Raw genomic sequence first — 23,490 nt, forward strand, 5'->3', positions numbered from 1 at the left:
AGGAATGTAAATTCTCCGGTCTATGCACAAAATCGAATTTTTGAGCATTGTCGCTTAATCCACCCCTATCTCGCGTACTTATTTCTGACGTTATTGGGTGCTGTATTGTAAAGCGGAATGTCAAATATAGCCATATACATATAGATGGAAGGAAACAAGTAACGATATAGCATATTACTGCAAATAACAGTGACCTTTATCGTTCACTGATAATAAACATATTGTTGATTTTATAGGGGAATACTGTAACTATGAATAGTAGGTTTTCTAAGGAAACCAGTTTGGAATAGAAAGTTGGAAAAATTATTAATTATCCATTTACAATATTATTAATAACGTTTGTATCTTGAAGCTCTCTGTACGGTAAAAAGTATTATTTACTCGACTTATTTACTAATTCTCCTTTGGAAAATTTATTCTAAGCGATTAGCAACAACTCTGTTGCAATCTCGTGGTTCTCGATAACCTCGATTGCCTGTACACACTTCGAAGCTCGTAAATAAGTGATAAACCACCACGTAAATACAAATATTTGCCATAGAGCGGGAGTTTCCGGTCAGTGGAATTAGATAACGTCGTCGGTTTCACCGATGAAATGCATCGGAATCTACGGGACTTTCGCAAGATTTGTACATTCGTAACGAAACAACGTAATGGAAAGAAGAATTGCAAAAGAACGATGCAACGCGTTGATCCAGTAATGACGAATGAAAATATGAATTTTACGAACAGAAGCAAAACTATGCTATGTAATTGTATATGGAGTAAAATTTTTGCAGTGGCAATGTGAGTTTGTTATCGTTTACAGCTTATCGCGACACAGTTCTTACATACTGTTCCTCTCTATTCACCAGTCCGATGGAAAGCCAGTGAAAGACAGACTTCAGTTTTCACGGAACAGACTTATCGCAACGTCCACGGTGTTATCAACCTCTCGCCTGACCTATTCCGCGCTCGCTAATATTTTGCATCAATAATGTTTCGTTGACGACGGCTACGAGCGACGCGAATCGTCCTATGGTTTTCTGAAAAGTTACGATATAAGAAAATGTTCGTATTTTACAGTTACGAGACATTGCATGATAAGTTTAATTGTTATTAGCGTGTGAAGAGCACAACGTTCTAGTTATGTCGAAGCAACGATAAGAACGAGCCAATTAAAGCTACGAATTGCGGCACGTTTGAAACGATATCTGGCAACATTAATGCAACTTTGTGACCGCATAGCGCATAGATAGTTTTCCTCGGGGAAAACGTGCATGTTTCCTATTATTTTCAGTTTATCGTGGAGTACAATTTCGTTACGACCTAATGTGTCATTTGACGTTCTACGTAAATATTATCTTCTCGCATCCCAAGAAACCTAATCTCGAAACGGGACTTCCTTCGAACACAGGATTATCTCAATGTTACGTTCCAGATTTTTAGGATGTCATTCCTGATGTCGGGAGAGAGAAAGAGCAGGAGAACGAGCGAAAGGTTTAGCTCGTGTACAGTTGGTGTTTCTGTTTAAGTGAAAGGTTCTAAGTTTAATGAGAATAACTTTCAAGAAGTATGAAGTTTCAAGTTATTTACATTTGACTGAAAGCTGATGGGGAGAAAAGCGAATACGATTTTTCCCTTGATAGTCACTTTCTGTAAAATTATTAAGACAGACCAATATATGTAATGCTTCTTTCGTGAAATTTAAAGTAATATTTCTTGAGGACTTGAACATCGTTTTCAACATTTTTATTTCTCCAGAAATCCTGCAAGAACGTCCAACTGACGTATCGTTGAATTTTTTAAACTAACTAAATTCTGTTACGAACGATCCTGGCATGATTTTCTCGGTAGAAACGGTTGACAAATGGAGTCCTATCCGTGAAGCGACAGGACATCGACGGGGACAGAGTATGCACCAATTATCGGGAAGATATGGTCTCCCGTTTCACAAAACGAGACCGTAAAATCGATTCGCAGAATCGTCAAATGTATTTCTGCGCGTGATTTTTCCTCGTAATTGATAGCGAGCCAACATCGGCGACTTGGACTTTCACGCATCACAGACTGACTGGCACAAAGAGATCGTCTCGTTCTCAACCGATTATGCAACGTTTGTTTATGCTGCACGGAATCACCAACTTATCGCGTGCAATCCAATTGCGCCGAGGAGGAAGAGGCGGATACGATTCGAACATCGAAGACTCGTGATTTCTTGCAATTTTTCTTCGATGACACGCGATCGACTTTGGCGTTATTCTTGGAAAATTGCCTCCTCCTTTATCACACGTTCTATTCTCAGGAGTTCATGTTATTTCTATCGAAGCAAGTTGCCTTTCGGGGACGTGTAACGAAGAGAACGAGCGAGAAGTTTGTTAAACAAGTCTTGCGTTAATTTTGATATTTAATATTTATTGAAATATAGATGAGATCAACACTTTACCGACTAATAGCCGATTAATCGGTTTTTGTTTTCGATGCTTACCGACCGATAGCCTATTAATCGGCTTTTTGTCGCCGACGTTTACCGACCGATAGCCTATTCATCGGCTTTTTGTTGCCGACAATCTTTCTCATTATTTGAGCAGTAATTTGTTATTTAGTACTAAGGTACCTCGCTCAGTTGCGTCAGTTGTGTTGCTTTGTAAGCTCCCACAGTTTTATACCAATTTGAAAAAAGTACCGTTCGCGATGAACGAAAAGAATGATATTGGAGAGTCTATACCAAAACAGAGCCGGCGTCAGGGAGAATCTGCACCTGAGCTGCCGGTCGGACGTGTGTATGCTGTTGAACCGCTAGCGGTCGGTAAAGTGTTAAATGAAAACTATAGCGTTGACGCAGAAGCGACACCGTGGTCGAAAAAAAGAAGACACAAATGACAATTTTCAGGTAGTGTGCGTCGGATTTCTTGGCTGGCTTTTAATCCACTGCGCTGCCACCAGATTTCTTCGTACGCAATAATAACGATCGAACGCGTCGCGAGCTCGTTATGCCATAGCATAGGAGATTAAGCTAAATCTCGATTCCTCGTTGCTGGAGGAGGCAAAATATCGCAAGGCAAACTTGTTCGCGTAGCTAACATTCTTCCCTCTCATTCTCGAGAATTCACGCTGTATACCGCCCTCTCGTTCTCGTAGCCATCGCGTTGCTCGTTACCTAAGCACTAACAAATGATTCTTCCTTCCTTTCAGCCTAAGGCTGTTCCAGGTCGACAGCCATGTTTACATTGTGCGAAGCGGCAATGCGTGCACGTACTTCGTTTTCGTCGCGTATATCTTCTTCGGGGACAATGAACGCTGAGAAGTACCGTGGTCACCCTGGAGTGAGCACATTCTTTTGAAGTACATCTCGAAGATGTTGTATAACGTTTGCCTTACACGCGGTACGAGCAGGAATATAAACCTTCAGTTTAAGATAATTGTGATAAAATGAAACAATTAATTATCGAAGCAAGTACACGTGTATTTGTAACAAATGTAAACGTATACACTAGAATTTGTTACGTATCAGTATATTCGTCTTTGCGTTTAGAAACGCTGATTAATCGCATTCACTATTTCGCTATCTCTGCCAAGTCACTGCGATGTAAAGGTAAAACAACCGAAAGCATTAGTAGCCTTAACGATATGGCGAGGTTCAACATTAAACACGATTGATGTAGTGACATCCAGGGCCGCATGCAGTATTCTTGGTTAATAATAAAACAAGATTAAGATATACTTCATGCAACCTTAATTGAAGTTTCGAAGCTCTCAGTTTCGTGAGTTTTTCCTTCTCGAAGAAATTCGAGCATAACATTTTTAACGCCAGACCGATTTATAAATTATTCATTACTAATTATATTCTTAATATTAGATAAACCAAGTGGTCAGCGACATATGCAATGATTAGTGTGCCGTGTACGTAGATATCAGGATTCGGAATCACCAAGAACTTCACTACCACATGCTAATGTACGTTGTTGAAAAATAGTCGACTCCAACGCGAGTCTCCAATACATACTACACACGTTGAACGAAAGCAGGTGAAAAATTAGCCTGCAGAGCAGCTTTGCTGGACGGCGAATCAGTCACCGGCGAGCAAGCAATTCACGAGTCCCCGGCTTAATACTTCCTCCGTAGTGCCACGTGCAAGCATACGCGTTGCTTACCGTCGTCGACTTCCATCGAACTACTGCATCATGCAAATTGAGTAATTCCGTCCATGCTTTATACGCCGATTATTCGCCGTAAACTTTCGTCGACGCTCCGTAACGGCCGCCGGGTAGGCTATGGCGTCGCGCGTCGAGGGAAAAGATGGTTTCCGTTCAAAAACACTATAACGCACACTGCCAACGACCTCTCGTTCGAGTGTGATAATTCTGGACGATAAAAAATGAGACACGATCGTCAAATTGTTTCTTGTACCTTGTTTCGTTTCATTTTCTTTTCCTTTCTCCTTCTATGAGACGAATAGAATTAATCCCATAGAATTTGCATTTTGCACCGTTCTTGGCGAACGAAGTTGATAGAAGTAGAGAACGAAACGACGTTCAATTAAGGAAAGATTAGAAGGGCATATGGGAGGCTGTAATACATCGAGGTCGAATTGATTTATTTCTATACGGTTCTTTATAGATACCATCCCGTATCTAATGGGGTGGACAAATTGAGCGAACAGAGCAAATGGGACGCGTTAAATATTCCAAACAGAAGATGTGCGTTAATGTGCATACTACAAATCTGGTCGTGTGTTCCGATAGACGTTGCTCCGTCGTTCCGTGGGGAAAAATACAATGAAAGCATAACGAATTGTAGCATTTCCCCCATGGCAGTTTCTAAGAGCGTTTCCTGCTTCCTCCCCTCCCCCCTCGCCGATTTATGACGCTGTATTATTTTCCGGTGTGATTTGCGATGATAATCTCCTGGATCAATAAGCGTAAATTGTTCCTGCGAAACCGAGCATAGATTTCGATTATCAAACGAAACAACGCTACAGTCTGTTTGTTACTGGAATAAAAAGCTGGAGATATTAGGCTGGCTGTGGTTTTCGGTCATATTTTTTCTCGTTATCCTTAGGAGCTCGTAATATTTGTAGCAGCGTGTACACGGTCGACTAACAAAAAGTGTACACGACGCAAAATAAGCCGCGCGTATTACCGTGGCCAGCAATTCGTTACCTCTCTCAACATAAATACGGCATGAAGTATCGTGGCCGTAGTTTAGTTGCAAAAAAAGCACAGAGGAAAGAAAAAAACGGCCAGTTTAGTTCCTTTTATCAAGGTAGAAAACGTTTTCGTGCACGAAAACCGTGATTCTGGGGAATTTTTATAAGGGACAATAATCTCGTTTCGCACGCGTCTTTCCAGTCTAATTAATTCTTGTTTGCACTGAGATTCAGAGAGATTACGATTAACCATAAACTCTAGCACGTATAAACTAAACCTGGCATGTTCAATTATCACGTTTATCAGTCTCCATCTAAAATACTTCATTTGGAGGAGGATCAAGAAATGGAATTTACGTTCTCTCCATCGCATCGCGTGGAGGAAGCTGGCATGGCGAACCGAGCACGGGAAAGATGTCGAGTATGACGAGCAGCGAAGGAGGTGCACGGTACTGGACTGACTAACGAGCCGGAAACCGGAAGTACTGCGTAGGAATCGCGTAGGAATCGCGTTTAACGGACGGTCCCGAACTTGTCCAAGCGGTTCAACTTCCGTTCGCAACGCGAGACGCTACGTCTTTTCCCCCTCTTTCTGTCTCGTGATTCTCCGACGCCTTCTTCAGGTTGCCTCCTCGCCACCGGAAACCGGAAGCCCGTGTATACGCATTCGCGATTACCGGCTTCGCGTACGCTCGGTTAAATTAATACTTGCGCGCTCTCGTGCTCCACCTCGAGATCGAGCAAGTTAACCATCTTTTTATTTTTCTTTTTTTTTACTCTTCTCCTTTTTCCTTAACGTGCTCCGCTTAACGACCAAGCGTTTCTCTTAATTCCGAGTCTCGCTCGGATAATTAATCCAGTTCCGCGATGAATCGACCGTCGTTGCGTGTTTCAATTATCGGCCACACCGAACGTGCCAAACTTTGAGGTTATGTAAAGAAGAAAACAAAATGGCGAGTACGAGTGGAATAGCGGATCAGCAAAGATGGATTATTGATGTAGAGATATCGTTGGATAGAGGAACAGCATGGACACGATATGCTGTTATATACTATATACGTGATATATAGAACATGATATACTATATCATGGAAGAGAGAGCGACCCTGGTTCAAGAGTTTGCTTGTGTTAAGCTATTTGTTATAATTTGGTTACGACCGATTCTTCATTGTATTCGGTTCATCGTGTTTCAAGAAAAACGCGTCACGCTGAAGACAGAAAACACAATTTTTACATCCGATAACATCGTCGAAATCTTGTTCCACATACATTCTGATACTGCACGTATATTGCTGACCCGGTAACCTTTTAAAGCAGTGAGCAACACACAACGTGGTTCTATTTAACCGTATCAGCTTGTTCCCAATAAGACTGAATATTTTTCAAAACACTTTGCATGAAGGGAAATATTCGCAAAGTGAATTGCAAATTATCGGGACGGGACCAATTTAATATGTTCTCTGCTATGAAAAAGGAAATAACTTTCAGATGGAAGAAGGGACGATATTTCTGCCATAAACTCAACCAGCCAGCGCATTGCGATTCGGTGTCGGTAATTAGACGTTTCAGCAGTCGTGCAATCAAACTGAAAGCAATTCCATGCTTCTATCAATTTTACTGTGAAGTTTATATCCTGCAGCTTCAAAGAATTCGTGGCCACGGGGATGGCCGTTCAATTACGGAAATTCGATGTTTACGTGGAACGAGCGAGTGTGATAAATTCGAGCTCAGAAGAACCGCCATTTTGATCGTAAATATCGCCCGCCTCTATATTAAGATCATGAATCTTCGTGGAGTCCGCGAACGCAATAATTGCGTCGACCTCTGCGAAGATTCGCGACCTACATCGTGCGATTCGTTTTCGCTCTTCGTGCAAACGATCGTTTGCGTACGTGGCGTGGTCCTCGTTCGAAAGATAAAGAAAGAACGATGAATGGAAAGAATGATTTATTGGCCTGAGACAGAGTCGATGGTAATTGAAGAGGACTACGAAGCAATAGGTTAATAATGTGGATAGGAAATGCTTAATTGGTAATAATTACACTTGCCCGAGGGTGATGCATATCGTTCTGAAGAACAATAAACACGTGGGGTCTTATAGACGTAGAAATTGAGATTTAACTTTCATTTCTCTTCTGAGAAAGAATCATTAAAGTCAATGAGGAATTAAATCGAATATGTTACATTATCGGAGACTTTAAATTCTAACGACACGAAAAGATTTGACGGATTTATCATCGGATGAAGTTAGCACGGCGAAACAAACTTTATTAGCAAAAGTCATGATACGATAAAACGAAATCTGTCGAGTCTCGTCGCGTGAGGGGATCGTTCGTGATTCGACTGATCGACGAGACACGTTCGAACGAAGGAAAAGAACAAATAGGAAGGAGGAAAACGAACGAACGCTTGATGCGTTCGAATTCAATACGTACTTACGAATCCAAATCGATTCGATGACCGCGTATCATATCGCTGAAATGAGTAGGGCTGGCAAATATTGCCAGTTGATGTGCTGCCAGTGGTTGGAAAAATAAGGCTGATATCGAAATTCAGGGGGTTTCTGGTCACGTACCGGCTTCGCAAACACAAGCATTTTGAAAGCAAACTGACCCTGTCCGAACAATGCCAGCAAAGAGATAATAATCTGAACGAGCAGGTTGTACTGTTCAATCTGTACGTTCCTACTTCTAAGTAGCATCCTTGTTTCTCTGGATATGCGCAAGAAGCTTTCAAATATGCACTCTGATAAGATAAAGATACAATATCGTGAAAGTCAGTGGTCCTGACTAAACGTCATCTTGAATTCTCAGCCTGAATTGGTATCAGTCAGCCAGAAGCAGGAAAATTCTCTTTCCTTCACATTTCCTAGGCATCGTAGGGATTTACTAAGTACAACCAGCTAAACAATGTTATTATTCCGCTTAGTTTCTTATCCAGTGGGCCATCATCGTGCTTCCCCTCTACGTAGACGAGTTTATTCCATTCATGTCACTCTCCATTGTACTCCGTGCCTCTCTCTTTTCCGGACTTGACTTGCTCCCCCGTTGCACCCCGACATTACACACCGAGAATTTCAACGCTGTGCCTATTTCAATTTCCATTGAATCGAATTTCTTTCACAAGAACGTAGTGAACGTTGTAGTACAACGACGATGTTGACGTGGCTCTATCGACGAATGGGTGAACGCGGCAAGTTGCTAGCGATCGTTTGCTAGTGATTGCGCGGTTTCGTCGCTTTGGACCAATGGCTAGTAGCTGCCCTTATCTCGGCCGACAACGCCCAGTCTCTGCCAATCTGTATACGTTCGACGATGCACACAGGGTAAACTTGTTTGCTGTCGCAAGGTGCGCCTCTTGTTTCGCTGGTTGGACGCGGGCCAGCCTCACGTACGTCTCTCTGACCATGATTAACTTGATGCAATGGTAAACAGGGCACTTGACGATTGCTGTCGAACGCAGATTTCGGATGATGAAACACTGCTGGCTTGTTTTCCTGTTTTCCTGCCTTGATAGTTGGTAGGTCGTACTACAAAGAGAAAGAGGGACGAAGAGGACTCGCTATGGTCCTTAATTCGTGCTTAATTAAATACGTATTACGTTCGTTTTCATTGTACTAGATGAGAATAGAAGATGTTGAATCGAAGTATCGAATCGATGGAATGCGAATTACGAATCTGTTAATCGCAACGATAAAGCTTTCGAGATTTTAGTTGGACGTGGAACACAGTTGTCGTTGGGACCGAAAAATGCTAATGAAGAAGCTAGACCTCGATGGAAACTCGATTCTGGTGTAGTTTGTCGACCGCAGGGGGTTAAATGAAACGTCGACTGCGCGTAGACGACCGGTAACGAGATTCGACCAAGTTTCCACGAGATTCGTTCGTATCCCGAATTGTAACTTACAATTGCAAATTTACGGAAATAGCATCCGCTGGCCACGAACACGATTAAGCGTATTTCCTTGTGTTTCGATAGGAAACTTTTTGCTAGCCGTTGTACGGCTGAGTGGATTTTGTTTCGTCGAACGTGGAGTGTTTGAGTTGCGCAACAGATTTCTTCTCTTCCATTTTAAAGCGTCTTCAAAGTTCTTGCAATTGTGAACTGTTCGTTTCAAGGAAGAATGTAATTCCATCGAGACTGAACTTTCTAATTCGAAGATCGTTAAAGGTAATTTTAGGGTTATTTTAAGGTTATGTATAGATTATAAAAGGTTAAATCATAGAAGGTCAAAGATCATACAAGTCGTGTTTAAGATCAAGGTTTCTTGGTTGTATAGCTCTGTTACTTATCGCACACTTCTATTAATATTCAATCGTACGAAGAAAGACATTCCAAAAGTTACAGGAATGCAATACACTCACTGCGGGATATGAAAAATACGATTCTTCTCATAAAGTAATAAAAGAACGCAAGAAACTCCACGAAAATATCTAGTGCAATAATAACGAAATGCAAATCTTCTCCGTAGGGAATTCCAATCGCACATCCCATCGCTCCAGATGGACGATAACTTTGGTCAGACGGGTGCATACTACTGAATCCTACCGTCCCATGCATCGGCGAGAGTCGTTTCGTCGTAGCGCGAAATTCTCGGAATCCAAGCGGATACTCCCTCGATCGCGCCTATCGATCGGCATATTTGACAACGTGCCGCGTTGACATTTCGTAGCATCGTAAACAACGCGCATGACATCGTGTGTTAGCAACTACGCGCATGCACGGACTTCTCTGGCGAATGGTGTTTCAACGTGAAGATCGAACTTTCTACATTTAGTTTCAGATACCGAATACATAAAATCAATAATAATTGCATACAAAACAAAACACATCATTTTTAAACAGTTTGAAATCTCCTTTGAAAGGACCTTTCAAAGTCACAGCCGTCTTAAAGATGCTAGTTGTTACTACCAGCGAATCGTACGCGATTCATACGCAAAAGTCTGGTATAGGTTCTCGCTTATAGTAACTTCACATGTAGTCAAAGAGCCAAAAGGAAGAAAAATTAATTTCTGGATCGAACAAGCAGTCTGGGGGATAGCGTCTGACAAACACTATGTCATTCCACTTTCGGTCGATCAACGGCGCAGTGGCGCGCAGTTGCATGCGTGGCGCACGTCACGAAACATCCGTATTATTTAACGAGGCCGAGCGGGACAAGAATTAGGACACAACACACGGCCGTCGCGTTTTAATACACAGCGAAGATCAATTGTTTCCCCTGCGGACACTGGCACGCGTTTCGAGGACCGTGTCCATCGGTGGCAGGTCTTCCCTTTCCCTTCTTCCTCGCCTTTCCACCACCTCCGCCATCGCTGTATCAGCCACCGCCACGTGGTACCATTTTCACGGATGGTTCCCCTGAATTTGCATTTATCGCGTGTCGCCAGAGTCACGCACCGTTAATGCGTACGCACTTGTCGCTATTTCCTCTCTCCCTCACAGCCCTCCCTGTCTCTTCCTCTTTGTCGCTTCCTGTTTCACCGAGGGTCCTCTCTCCTTCCTTGCAATAAAAGCTCGGCATATTTATTAGAGGAGAGGCAACGGGGCCCGGTGTCGACATAAATCTAGCGACACGCGGGTAAAGGAGACAACCGCCGCTCGAGTGACGAGGAAACGAAGATACGCGACTCCTCGACTGGGAAAGGAGCCGTACCTATCTCCCATGGTACACGCGAGCTCGTTAATTTTTCGCGGCCATGTACTCTGGGCGGAATGAACGTCCGGAATCCGAACAAACCGACCACGTTACGGGCAACCAGACAAGAAAGTGAAGATTCTCGAAGACGTTGTCTTACTCTCTGCCAACTACATCGGGCCTTCCGGGAATTAGGTTGTGCAAAGAGCGACTCCTTTATCTCGCAGATTTCCTCGTTAAACAAATGTGTCTATTTTCCTTATTTCTCGAATGGCAAATATTATTTTGTTTTAAAGGAAAATGTCTTCATATGATAGTAAGGCCAAATACGGTAGATTATCATCTGTCTTACGATCGAATAACCATGTGCACGTATGTAACGTAACGCGTGTTATAGGATACGCAATTAAGGTGTAAGAATAATCTCACATATTAATTATAATTGTACACGTCCAACACCGTATCTAATTAATACGCGGTGTCGATCCATCTGCTTCTTCGATGCACATGCTCTCATTAATCGTGTCTTCTTTAACCGCTTCGACCTAACCGTGGGAACCGTTTTTGCTCGCAATCGTCCAGCATCTGTCTTGGAAGTCGAGCTACGATCGAAAGATTCACGAGGCGAGAGAGGCAGCGATGATGACGATACACGAGTTCAACGAGATTGCTTGACCCGAGCTGAAGAGGAGACGATCACATGCTCGTGAATCAGTCTATGGAACTGACCGATCGACGATCGAAATTAATTCCATTTGCAGGGGGTATGACGGCGCCAGGAAACAGATAGAAGGCAGAGAAGCATAACTTTAGTGCCAGAACGTGCTAGGCAGAGCGACACGACGCTTCTCTGTCTGCGTTTTCGCCGGTGCCACGGTGCGGCGTTCGCTCTCTCGACGCTGACCTCGCTTCTGCTTACTCTCTTTCCCTCTTTCCCTCCATGGTTCGACGTTAGTCGGTCGCGATGCGTCCAGTCAAACCGAGTCGCGACACGAGCTAATGAATTGAGTGCTTGAGTGGCGTCCTAATGATGAAATCACGAGAAACATAACAACATCCTCCGTGGGCCTCCGCCTCGACCCTAAGTGACAATGATTTGCCTCGTGACTCGTTGGTTCTTCGTCTTCCTCCGTGGCAAGCTACGCGGCCACGTGATCTATGTTTCTATCGGACAAATTGTTTCTCGAGGACGCCTGAATTTTCTGCTTACCCCACCTCCATACGATTCGCAGCGATTCGCGCCGATAAATTCGATCGTTTGTCTTTCCTTTCGAGGGAATGGGCATTAAGAGATTACACGGTACTAAAGAGAGGACGATGGTAATTAGGAAAATGTGCGCTATGTTTGCTATTTCATCGGCTATCCGGGGAATAAAGATGAAACGAATATGATAGCGAGGGAACCGACGAACAAGAGACCGTGAAGTTCGTCGCGTCGTTTCCGTATTCCGGGGAGAGAGTTGTCTCGCAGTCAAAGTATACCGACGGTTTTGGCCGGCTTTGGACCGCGACTCGTTCAAAGAAATTCAAATCGAGTTAAAATTAGCAAGGCAAAGTCACTTCGATGGGATGGTCCCTTCTGATCTTCAATATTCCGCTCATAACATCGGTTTCTATTCACCGATCGTCTAGCTGATCGTTCTTGCCAACGAAATTCATGCCGAAATCGGCGTATCTCCATGTGTATCCGATGACTGGCTAGGTGAGATCAGCGAAATACTTTTTATGCTTTTATGCGAGCTTCGAACAGCAACAAAATTAATCGACCAGACGATACAGACCGTTACAAATCGTTACATCATCGTTTTTTCCTGCTTCTCAATTTATGCAGCTGACCAGTGTATCTATCTCTTAAGTAGCTCAATTATCGAATGGAGATTATTCAGAGATTGGAGATCAGTTCGTAATGCAGAGCGAACTAAATGGTGTGACAGTAATACGTTTCGTCTCGCGACACAGAGTAATCAGTTCATTCGTTTTCCGCTCAGCTGTTCGTAAACGAAAGCCAGCCTCGACCAGTGCGGATTAATTGGCTTGCATGTTTACAGATTAATTGGCAATTTCATTGGAATCGTGTTTACACGCAAGACGTTTCGCAATGCTATCTTTCGATTGTGATCGCTACTTTTTCTACGCATCGTTTCGAGTAACGAACTCTGTTAACGCGCCATTTTCTCTGGCACGAGGAAACTCGCCAGCGCGTAATGTTACTGTTAGGCTATTTCATATTTCCGGCTGTTTTCATCGCCGCAATGCCGCCAGATACCACCGCGATAGCCCTTCGTTTGGACGCGAGGATCGTGTTCGCGTGCACCTGCAATCGAGAACCGTATCTTGTCCGTTTACTTTCTGCGGTAATTGTAATTAATTTAGCAAGGTTCGTATAGTAAATTGGACGAATTAAAAAAGCACAGGAGCGTGACGATCGAGAATTAGAAGATATTTATCGCGCAAAATTTTGCAACTCGACATTTTTGCGCAACAAAAACGTACAAGTCACGATCGATATATGTAGTTATTTCATTAATCAAATTCCATCAAGTTTCGAGCGATATTCGAGCGATATTCAAATCGACCAACAGAGAGCGCGGAAATCAAGGGGTTACGAGTAGCGCGGCAAGAGCTCCTCCCTCTCTGTGTTGCTCGCCGCAGAGAAACGTTTGTAACCAGCGGCGCGCATTAAAATTGATCAGAGACAGTCGAGAGAGGTTTTCGAGTGGTCAATGCGGGTGGAGTTCGAAATCAATTTTAATCATGTAACCATGTGCACTATTGTCAGGGTAAAGTCGGAGCTCGATGCGCAATCGTCGATACTACTGCAAACAAATCGAAGAATAATAATTAAATCGTGCGCCACGGTAGGTTCGCGTGGCCCACGAAAAATGACCAGGCATCAAAGTGGACCGTTAACTTTCCCAGCCAGAGCATGGCATTATGTAATTAACGGATCGACTATTATACGAAAATTCATCAACAAATTGGCCGTGATCGAGGCTATCATTGAACGCCGGCCGCTGCTCAAGTACTAAGAGCAAATTGCGGTTACTCTCGCTAATTGAAGTCCCGTTCGTACACCCGTGTACGCTCGCTATAAATAGGTCCGTTTCGCCGCCAGTTTCGCGCGCAATGCGTGCAGACACGCGTGTTTTCTTGCCTCTCTGAATTACGTATGACGTTGTTCTGTATCACGTATACATACCGCGACAGAGTGTTAACTATATGGGCAGGAAGTCTGACGTCACTGGTAGCGAATTTGGGTAGCTTCAATCGGAGCCAGTCGATGCTAATGGACTCTGTCAAAGGGATCGGTAATTCGGTTTCTATCGCATACACGGCCGATTTTCCGCGTCGCTTTGTCGTTGTCTGGCTGGCCATTGACAGATATGAACGCGCGCCCCGTTCACGGATGAGGATTTGATCACGCGAAATTGTCTTTCGCGATCGCTCGCTCGCTTCGATCAACTTACCCGGAGATAAATGGTACTCCGTTGTTGACGATGTTACACGATATTAGAAGGGAGCTTTTGAGATAGGATAGTGGAGTAGCTTGTGCGATTAACAGCGAACTTTTAACTCGGTAATCGAATGAAATCACGAAACGACATTTTGTCATGGTGGGACCGCGACGAGCGTTCGTAAAATCGCCGCTTCGCTACGAAAGTAATAATTTTATACGCCATTTACTGGTGTTCATAGCGTCAAGGTAGCGTCGTAAAATGCAATTCTTAGCTATGTTCAGGAACACTCTCAAAACGCAGAAAGTCATTCGAAATTTTTATTCAATTGCCTATACGTCTGAGCAACATGGCAACAAAATTTTCCACGCTTGCCATTGCCAATCTGCGAGCAACGTGCGTACATTTTACACGATTCAATCTTATGAAAAAAAAGAGAAAAGACGGGATAAAACACTGGCGGTGCCGAGTGCTTCCATAAAAATTCAAAGTCCAATCTCGGAGACGAGTTCGTGAAAAAAGCAACAGGGGTGAACAGAGAGGTAGAGGGAGGAATTAGACAGGGCCAATCGACGCGGGAACGAAAGGTGAATATTTCAGAAAGAGTCGCCGTGACGATCTACGGGAACGAATATACGCGTCGCTCGCGTGTGGCTCGCGTGCGCCTCACGGGGATGGCGGATCGATTGTCCTTGCCTCTCAAGGATGCTCTCGGGGTTGGTTTGAAATAGAATTTATAGCACGCGCTTCTAGCATATTAATAGACCGAGCAACGCGCGATGCTGGAGTTGCCGATCCAATTGTCGCGTTGCATCGCGAGCGTGCTACAGGATTTGTCTCGCGACACGAAACTTTAGCTTTCCAAGTAAAAGGCTAAATTCTCGAGCTCATATGACAGCTTCGTATTGATTTTCCTTTGAGATATTACCTTTGTCCGTCTCATACACGTCCTACAACAGTGATACAGTTTAAAAAAGTTTTCCAAAATGGCGAGAAGCTACTTGGAGACTTACGAATTATTATCTTGCCAAGGAACGATAGTTGAATATTATTTTTGCAATTTGTCAGTTTTAGCCTTTGAAATTTTCTCTGATGGTGTTGATGCTTTTCTAATAAAAGACTGAATTATTTTAAGTAGTAACTTAGCTTTGAGAAGAAACGATACACGTGCTAATATATTTCACAATATCGAGTAAAAATATTACACAAATTGATCGGAGATTATTTTATGAATTTATTTTATGAAAAATTTCTACGTAACAGCAATAAAGAATTACAATTTTATGGGCCATTTCTTGATAAACAGACTGAACTATGTAGCTGAAAATACAATGCTCTTTGCTGACCATTGAAATTCGAATCCCATGAGACAGACTAGCATTTACGTCAGAACGGTGTCCTCGCGAGCCTCCGCGCGAAATTAGGCCAAAAAAGAAGATTAAACAGGGGTACAGTGACGCCAGTTGTCAACTTAACGTTTCCCATGGGAAAGTCAATGTGTGTCTACAATAATATTAAAACACACCGCAGCGCTCTTCGCGAAGCGTATTGGTTAACAAGCATTGCGTGAAACATGTAGAGGAGAAATATCTAGATCTCTATGCGTTTCTTTAATACTGTACCACATAGATCTCTACAGTATGATCGTTCCTCCATAGGAATTTCTATTCTTCTGAAATTTCGAAAATGGTGGACAGTGGATGCCGATTCACGGTATTACCCACCCGTCCAGCCACGGAATTAATTCTATGTGTTAATAAAATCGTAAATATATACACTGTATTATTCATTGTACAAGGAATTCTAAACATGCTGTGCATTGTTTTGTTAATGTTGAATTTGTTGGTGTTAAAAGTTGCAGTAGCTAGACTGAAATTCAACTTGTACACTAATGCAAGTATCTGTGTTTTAGTTGTGACACTGTTGGCGTCTTATATACATTAGGATTTATCCAAGCAAATATATTCTAATCAACAACAAGCTTCACAATTGTATAGTGTTCTGTTAAGGTCAAGTTAGTGTTAACACCAAAAAGGAGGCGGATTATACTGTGCCATCGAGTTTCGTACAGTAACAAGGAACATGGTGCGCACAAGTTTTCACACGTGTCTGTATCGTTCTACACGTGGCAGGTTATTTTTTCTTCTGCGACACTGTGCCCCTATTGATGTTTGCAATGCATTTTCTCGCTCACGTGGACACCGCGCGTCTCGAGTAACAGACTTGGTTGCATTTACGCGTGGACTTCGCTCGCAGCAATATCGAATCGAAATTCATTCTCGCTACTCCTCGATCTTCCCTGCTATCCTCGTTGATATCCGATCTTGATGGTCATCTCGTTTTTCAATCGCATTCGCGACTCTAGAAAGCGTCGCGAGCTCAACGTCGTACACAACAAATGGTCACTCGATTTCTTTTGTGTCGTTCTAAATACAGATCGTTCGTGTAATCACGACACAGAACGAGAACGTAAACCGCAATTTCGACTCGATTTATCGTTGCAATCTGTCGAGATAATCGAGTAAACTCGTTTCCGCAAACTACGGTGTTCCTGCAATTTTCCGCGTGATAAGCGTTCGCGAATCGCTCGACAACGTATTTGCGCATCAATACGAAATTATGCTGCTTCGAGTTAGAAATCTCCGTCACGCCGTTTGATCGTTCAATATTCCACTTTCGAGCAATGTTTGACCACCGTGGTATCGCAATATAAACATTTGGTCTGTATCTGGCGGACGCCTAAATTATTCTAAGCTATTTGTCGTCGTAACCGGAGGAGAACAGCACGATAGGTATATATATACATATATTCTCCCTCTGTCTTTTCCTTGTCGTTCTGCTTCCACGCTATGATCTGAACGACCCTAATAACTATACTTTACGCTAAGTTTCCGTGTATTAGCATATTTAACGAGCAACGACGCCGCGTTATTTCGCGAAACGGCAAAGCATTAATGGCCGCTTGACTATGCGCCGTTCATTCCATTGTGTCGGGATCGTCTTTACATTCCGTATAAAAATTATTCTATCTATTCGATATGATTCCGAGTGAAATAACGTTATCGCATGATCTTCGATACTAATGAAACTATCGGATGAAAATTCATTTCGATATTGAAAATATCAGACTAAATAATTCAAAAGTCAAATTGATTAACTCTATTTTTGTAAATTTTGCTACTACAAAATACGTGATTATTTTCTTCTGTAATTAACATTTTAGAAGCCAAACAGCCATGTAGATATGTATGCTTACAGATAGCATCTTTCGTAGACACGAACCTTTTCCGCCAAAAACCGATAACACTAACGATTGTACGATCGAGTTTCAACAATTACACGTAGGAAGTTTCAGGAGCGTGTTCCATACGGTTCTAATAATGGCCATTAAAGCGACGTATCGCGCGAACCTTCTCGCGGGGTAGGAGAGAATGGCAGAGGGTGGGCAATAATTGCGCGAGCAAGCCGCGAAATTAGATTACGCCGTGCCAGCAGGAAATCACGGCGCATTTAATGGCGGCGATGAAATAAAGAAAGCCACTCGCGGCAGGACCATTTTCATGCATTACGCTACGCTGGCTACGATGCATTATTATACATTATGACGCATTACGACGCGTTACGCCGCGGTTATGTCAACCAACTTCGCCGCAAGTCTTTCCATGAATTATGTATGCGAGGACTCTCTTTCTCTAACTCTCTCTTGGCGTGGCCCCGATCGAAAAAAAAAATCCGACCAAACTAGAAAAAAGCATATCGTGGTATCATTTTATTTTAGAGCGTGAAAGATGATTACGGAAGTTTATTCGTAGTTTGGAGACGTTTGGATTGAAAGAAGAAAGTTCTTTTCTACTTGGTTACAGCTCATTTAGATCGAGCATCTTTCCAGTTTTATGCGACTGTTCCACGTAATGGAGGTAGATCCACGACATCTTGCCACGGCATTCCCAGCAATTCCATTCGTACTGAAGATCTGTCAAGTCTGTTTATGCAAAGGCGAACTTCATTCTATGGGTCTACGTCGCAAACATCCATTATCGAGTCGAAGCTTGAATCACGCTATGCACTTAATCCCTGACAGAGAATCAGCGAGTGAAAAGTTAAACAAATGCATCTACGTCACACCTGAACGTACTGCACGTCACAAACAGCGACTATTGGAAAAAGAAGTTGGACTAGTAGACCTCGGCTATTTATAAAACAGCTCGTTTCAATGATCCATCAAACGCGGTAATGGAAATGGGAAATATGGTAATAGTAGAAGAAGTTTCCTGATGTTCGAATTCTGACAGTCTGATCTACCACGTAAAAAACGAATAACGATCTACATTTTGGCCAACAAGTTTAGTCGATTACGAGGAAAGTCACAGCTTGTGCGTTTACGATAAGTTCGTTAAAAATTCTCATCTTTTGTCAGTGTCGACTGAAACTAATATTGAAAATTTTCAAAGGAAATTCTATATGCACGTCGAAGAAGTTGAAATCCTATTACCCGAGCTAGCAAGAAGAGCTGCAGAGGACTCTGTTATCGGAACTGGTTTCACTTATCCGAACTGCCTGATCCTCCGATCTGTTCGGATAAACGAGGTTCCAATGTTCGAAGGTTCGTTCAGAAGCTAAAAGGCCGAAGGAAGAACGCAGGCTGGGACTTAGCCACGCGTGTATACAGGAAAAGGGGGACAAGATCGAGCATACGAGGTGCAGAAGAAGGGAAGTCGGTGGCTTCCCTCCGGAAACGACGTCTGAAGGCTAACGTTAGCTCCGCACAGTTTACGTGCCTAACCTGGAGGAAGTATCTCGAGCTGGGCTCACCGGTCGTTTTCAGTTCCACTTCTTCCCCCTTGCGGAATAGATCTCGGCGTCCTCCCTTCCTTTCCCTCGTCCTTGCTAGACCACTGCGAATCGTGTTATAGCGTCTGATGTTATTTACAAGCTCGGCCGACCGCGCCCCAACGCAATTAAACCGGCTATTCTTTCGTCTCGAAGAAATTACTCGCGCCGCTAACCTCGCCGTCGCACCGCCGCTAAATTGAACGACGTTCTGGATCAGAGATTCGCCGGTGATGCTTTTTTTCCAGATGCGGCTCTTTATGACCAGAACGAACGTGTCCCGACTCTTATTTGCTCGAAACGTTGCTGAAAATGCGGTGGAACAGCGGGAGACAAAGTCAGGAGGCGACTCCTGCTGTTAGATTACCGGGTCTTCCAGTCGAGGTCGGAATTTTAATCTTTTTTTCGCTGCTTCAAGAGGAACAGGTGGAGGACAAAATTTAACGAAAGTACCCGACAACTGCGGTTAGGTCTTTGACACAGTTTATAGAGTCGATTCTCTTGGAACGATCCAAGTTAGCGGATGTTTATGTTTCTTTCGCGAGTTCGTTCTACACAGTTTAACGAACGTTAAATTCTTGAAGAGGAACGTTGAACGAATTCTGAGAGTTATTGATCTGCGTTGAGTTTAATGACAGAAAAGTGGTACAAATCGTGCCTTTAGGTTAACAGATTATTATCGTTATTAATAATAATATTGAAACTCGTAATTCTGTTAGAATATCGGATAATAACACGTACGGGCTTCACAGCTGTGGCAGGTACAGCGACGATGATGACGCGTCGAAATTTCAGTAATGAGCTATCGTCAATTATGGATGTTACATTATTAGCTTGCTTTCGTAGTAAATGATACACGGGTCCCAGCAATTTCTACGACAATATAATCATGTAGACTCTTCACGGTTAAAATTTTCAACGACGATCACGCGAGAGCCAAAAGACAATCGTTTCGGCCGCCGAATTTAGAGCTCCACACGCGTGCCCTTGTGTACACGTTTGTGGCTGCGAAATTTCCACTCCGTGAAACCGGATCTCTGAACAGAACGCGTTCGATTTGCCTGTCAAAAGCTACAGCGATCGCGGGAACTGCTGATAACGCGAAGAATCGAGTGGGCAGCGCGCTAATTACAGCCAATTAGCAGAGCCGATTCAGCGATGACGAAGAAGCGTGTTGGTCGAGTCGTGAACCATGCCGTTTTAAGGGACGATCCTTCAATTAATCATTAATTACCTAGACAGATAACTTTAACCAACGAACATGCCTCGTCGTTAATTGACATCGATAGCTCACGCGCGATTCTTCGAATGGCTGGATTTTTAGAACAAAGAGTATCGTGGAAACGAAGCGTGGGATGACTTCAAGGGAAAAGCATACGCGATCCATCATGGAACTTTAGTAAGTAATTACCATAATTTTGAGAATTAGTAGATTTTAACTTGGCAAAATTCAAATCTAGTTGATTCAAAGCTAAGATTCGTGCGGGCCAGTGCCTTACGAATTAACAACCGCGTCGAACACGGGAGAAATCGTCTCTGGAAACGGGCGTAGATATTGATGCCAGAGAGGATGGGAAGAGTAACGTGTTATACGGCGGACGGCACTGCAATTAATTAATAATTTAGAGGTAATTGCGACAATTGTCGGGCATTAATGGAAACGTAGGTAGGCGCGTCCCGCGAAGGTAATGTCGTCACGCGGTGTGGTCACCGTGTCACGTCACGGGACTCCGGCGCGGCGCGGCGTGGTCCGTCACGGTCCGCGGGAGGATCGTTATATTAATTTAGGGCTAACGCTCATTAAAACTTAACGATAGCGCTCGTTATCCTCGCCCGATAACGACGCACGTACCGATTATTATTCAGCGATTATATCGTGCAGCGTTTTGTTTCGCCTTCGTTACCGTAGTCCAAAGCAGAGCAATTATTACGGGGCTCCGCTCTTTTCCCGGCCACGGTGTCGTCCCCTTTAATTCGCCTTCGTACTCTTGTCGAACCTCGTATCTACAGTTGCGTGTACCACGTCCTAGTCCTTCAACAACGGTTGAGAACGGGAATATTAAACATACAGACTATATTCAAGGTAACTGTCTTATAACTCCGAAATCAATGATATTTTGTAGAACAAGAAGAACTTTCTCGCTTGTTTCGACGAAAGGATTCTGAAGTTTGCCATCAACATTCTGAAACACCTTGTATATGTCGTATAACGCCATGCGTTATTATTTGGAAGGAAGGTGCGAGACAATTCCAACAGCTAAACATTACCAAAAAGGAAAGTGACGAATTCACACATCAGCTTTGGTCATCTCAATTTGAATAACAACAGAATCATCAGGCGCAACGATCCACGTGGACTCGTTCGCCACATTTCTTTCTATACCACGGTTTGACGCAAAGGACATCGCGATAAGGAAGGATAACGAAAAATCTAGAACGACAATCAACGATTAGTCGGCAGACTGAACGAAACTAGCGGGCGGCTCCATTATTCGAAAGTAGAGTGGAAGAAGAGGTGAAGAACTCTGGCGGAAAGTTCGCCAGGACTTTGCCAGAGAACGACTCGCTTCGGAGATTATCACGTCCTCTCTGAGCTGTTCCCTCGGTTCTCCATCGCCCTTGCTCTCCTTTAATCCCCGTCCCTTAGCGTGCAGCTCATCTTGCATTCTACGAGGATTAAGGCTGACGGCATTCCCGGGTTTAATAAGTGTCGCTCGAATGACGTGAATTAGTCCAATATGTCTGAAGCTGCTGGTAGCAACAATTCAGGCCTGCTGCATCGCGTAATTAAAATTACTCCGCGCGTCATACTTTACGTCAGGCCTGCGCTACCTGTCGCGAAGAGGCAAGGAGAGGGTGTCGCGTCGTCCCTGCAGTAATTGAAGGCCCACGAGAGGGTGGTGAGAACGTCTTACCGAGACTTCCTTGCGACGGAGGATGCACGCGCCAAAAATCGCCCCAGATACCAGACGTTTATGGTTCATAACCCATTTCGATAAATGTGAAACCTACGTGATTCAGAAAATCCATAGCATTCGTTTATTATACTCTGACAATAGACAACTTGAGCTTGATCCATCGTATTTTCTCCTCACTGAACTTAAACAGGAAGCTTTAAATATTGTTCTGTAATCATCGTTTAATTGCAAATTCTAACATCGACGCAAAGTCCCTCTTATTCCAATTTTTATATATATAAAGAAGAGAAAGAGAAATATACCAGTTATTATATCAATTCATTCGTCATATCACAAGGCATGGTTTAATCTGTTCTTCGTCGAAAAGTGCAACGCTATTCATCCCCTAGTTAGGTCCAACCGATTGGCAAGCCCGCACCCTCGCAGGGAGAATGGCACTCTTAGGGGCTGGCCTAGTTTCGGCATCGATGCGCTGGTAATTGCATTCGCCGCTCGATGCCGAACGTGCGCGAGTCCTCGTCGAGATCGAGCACAGTCGGATATTTAATATAAATCGGGCGAACGGCGATATTGCGGAAGAGGAAAGGACGGGAGCAATGGCGTATTCCTGCGCTGCGGATGCAATCTCGACGCATCAACGGGCAAAAGTGGGTCGTCGCGGAAGATATTTTTATGCGGCCAATTTTTAACCACTTCTCGGAACTGAAACTGATAGCCGATCGATGGAAGTCGACTCTTCAGCCAACAAATCGATTACGATTGTTAACGATTATCATTTCAATTTAAAGGAAGTGATTTTTCTCTTTCGGCTGCCATAATAATCACTTCTCTCGAATATCAAGTGAATCGTTCGAGGCACAAACCATGGCTTGTTAATTTTTCATCCGTTAATATCGAATAATAATATAAATTGCATCTTTCTGATCTGATTCTTCTAAATACGAGAACGTTACTTTTCAAGTGAAAAACATATTCTGGAATGAAATTTCATCCACGATACCATTAATACGATCCCCTTTACAAAACGACTGCTTTTTTAAATGTTAAGAATTCAGCACTTAAATGTTCGAATACCGATACGGTTAACAATACTCGATCATTGAACTTCAGATTGCACGATATAATAAACTGAGCATCATTCGTACCTGTGAACCCGAACGTCATAAAAAAAGAGATACTCGTAACGGAAGATTGTTCATTTTGTACTTACCTTGACCGGCGAATCGTCCGGCGTCTCGCATTCCTCCAACTGAAACGAAAAAAATGGAGAAAGACACGAGTTAATTGGTGTTGCTTAACGGTGGAGGGCGCGTTAAATTTAGCGGCACGCATCGCGTTCAGATCCGGTTACGAAAACTTTCCGACGCGTTCGCCCGGTTTTTTTCGTGGTCATCGTTTTTATTTTCAACCGTCGAGAAGGACGCTGCGTCAAACGTTGAACAGGCGATCGACCTTTAGGAAACGAGAGCGGCACGTTCTCGGGGAACGACTCGACGATCGCATGACGATCGATTGAATGTC

The 23,490-nt window shown here is 43.5% G+C and overlaps 1 protein-coding gene across 4 annotated transcripts in view; it reads right to left on the reverse strand.

The window, feature by feature from the left end:
• Pdk1 (Phosphoinositide-dependent kinase 1) overlaps positions 1-23,490 on the reverse strand; it is a 407,060-nt gene that overhangs the window by 235,992 nt on the left and 147,578 nt on the right. For all 4 annotated transcript variants that reach the window (XM_069129482.1, XM_069129151.1, XM_069129235.1 and 1 more), the window contains one exon: positions 23,180-23,218. In XM_069129482.1, coding sequence (XP_068985583.1) covers positions 23,180-23,218 — 39 coding nt within the window. The remainder of the gene's footprint in view (positions 1-23,179; positions 23,219-23,490) is intronic.

This window comes from Bombus flavifrons, chromosome 1 (assembly GCF_040668555.2).
Source record: "Bombus flavifrons isolate JBK064 chromosome 1, iyBomFlav1_principal, whole genome shotgun sequence".
NCBI classification, from domain to species: domain Eukaryota; kingdom Metazoa; phylum Arthropoda; class Insecta; order Hymenoptera; family Apidae; genus Bombus; species Bombus flavifrons.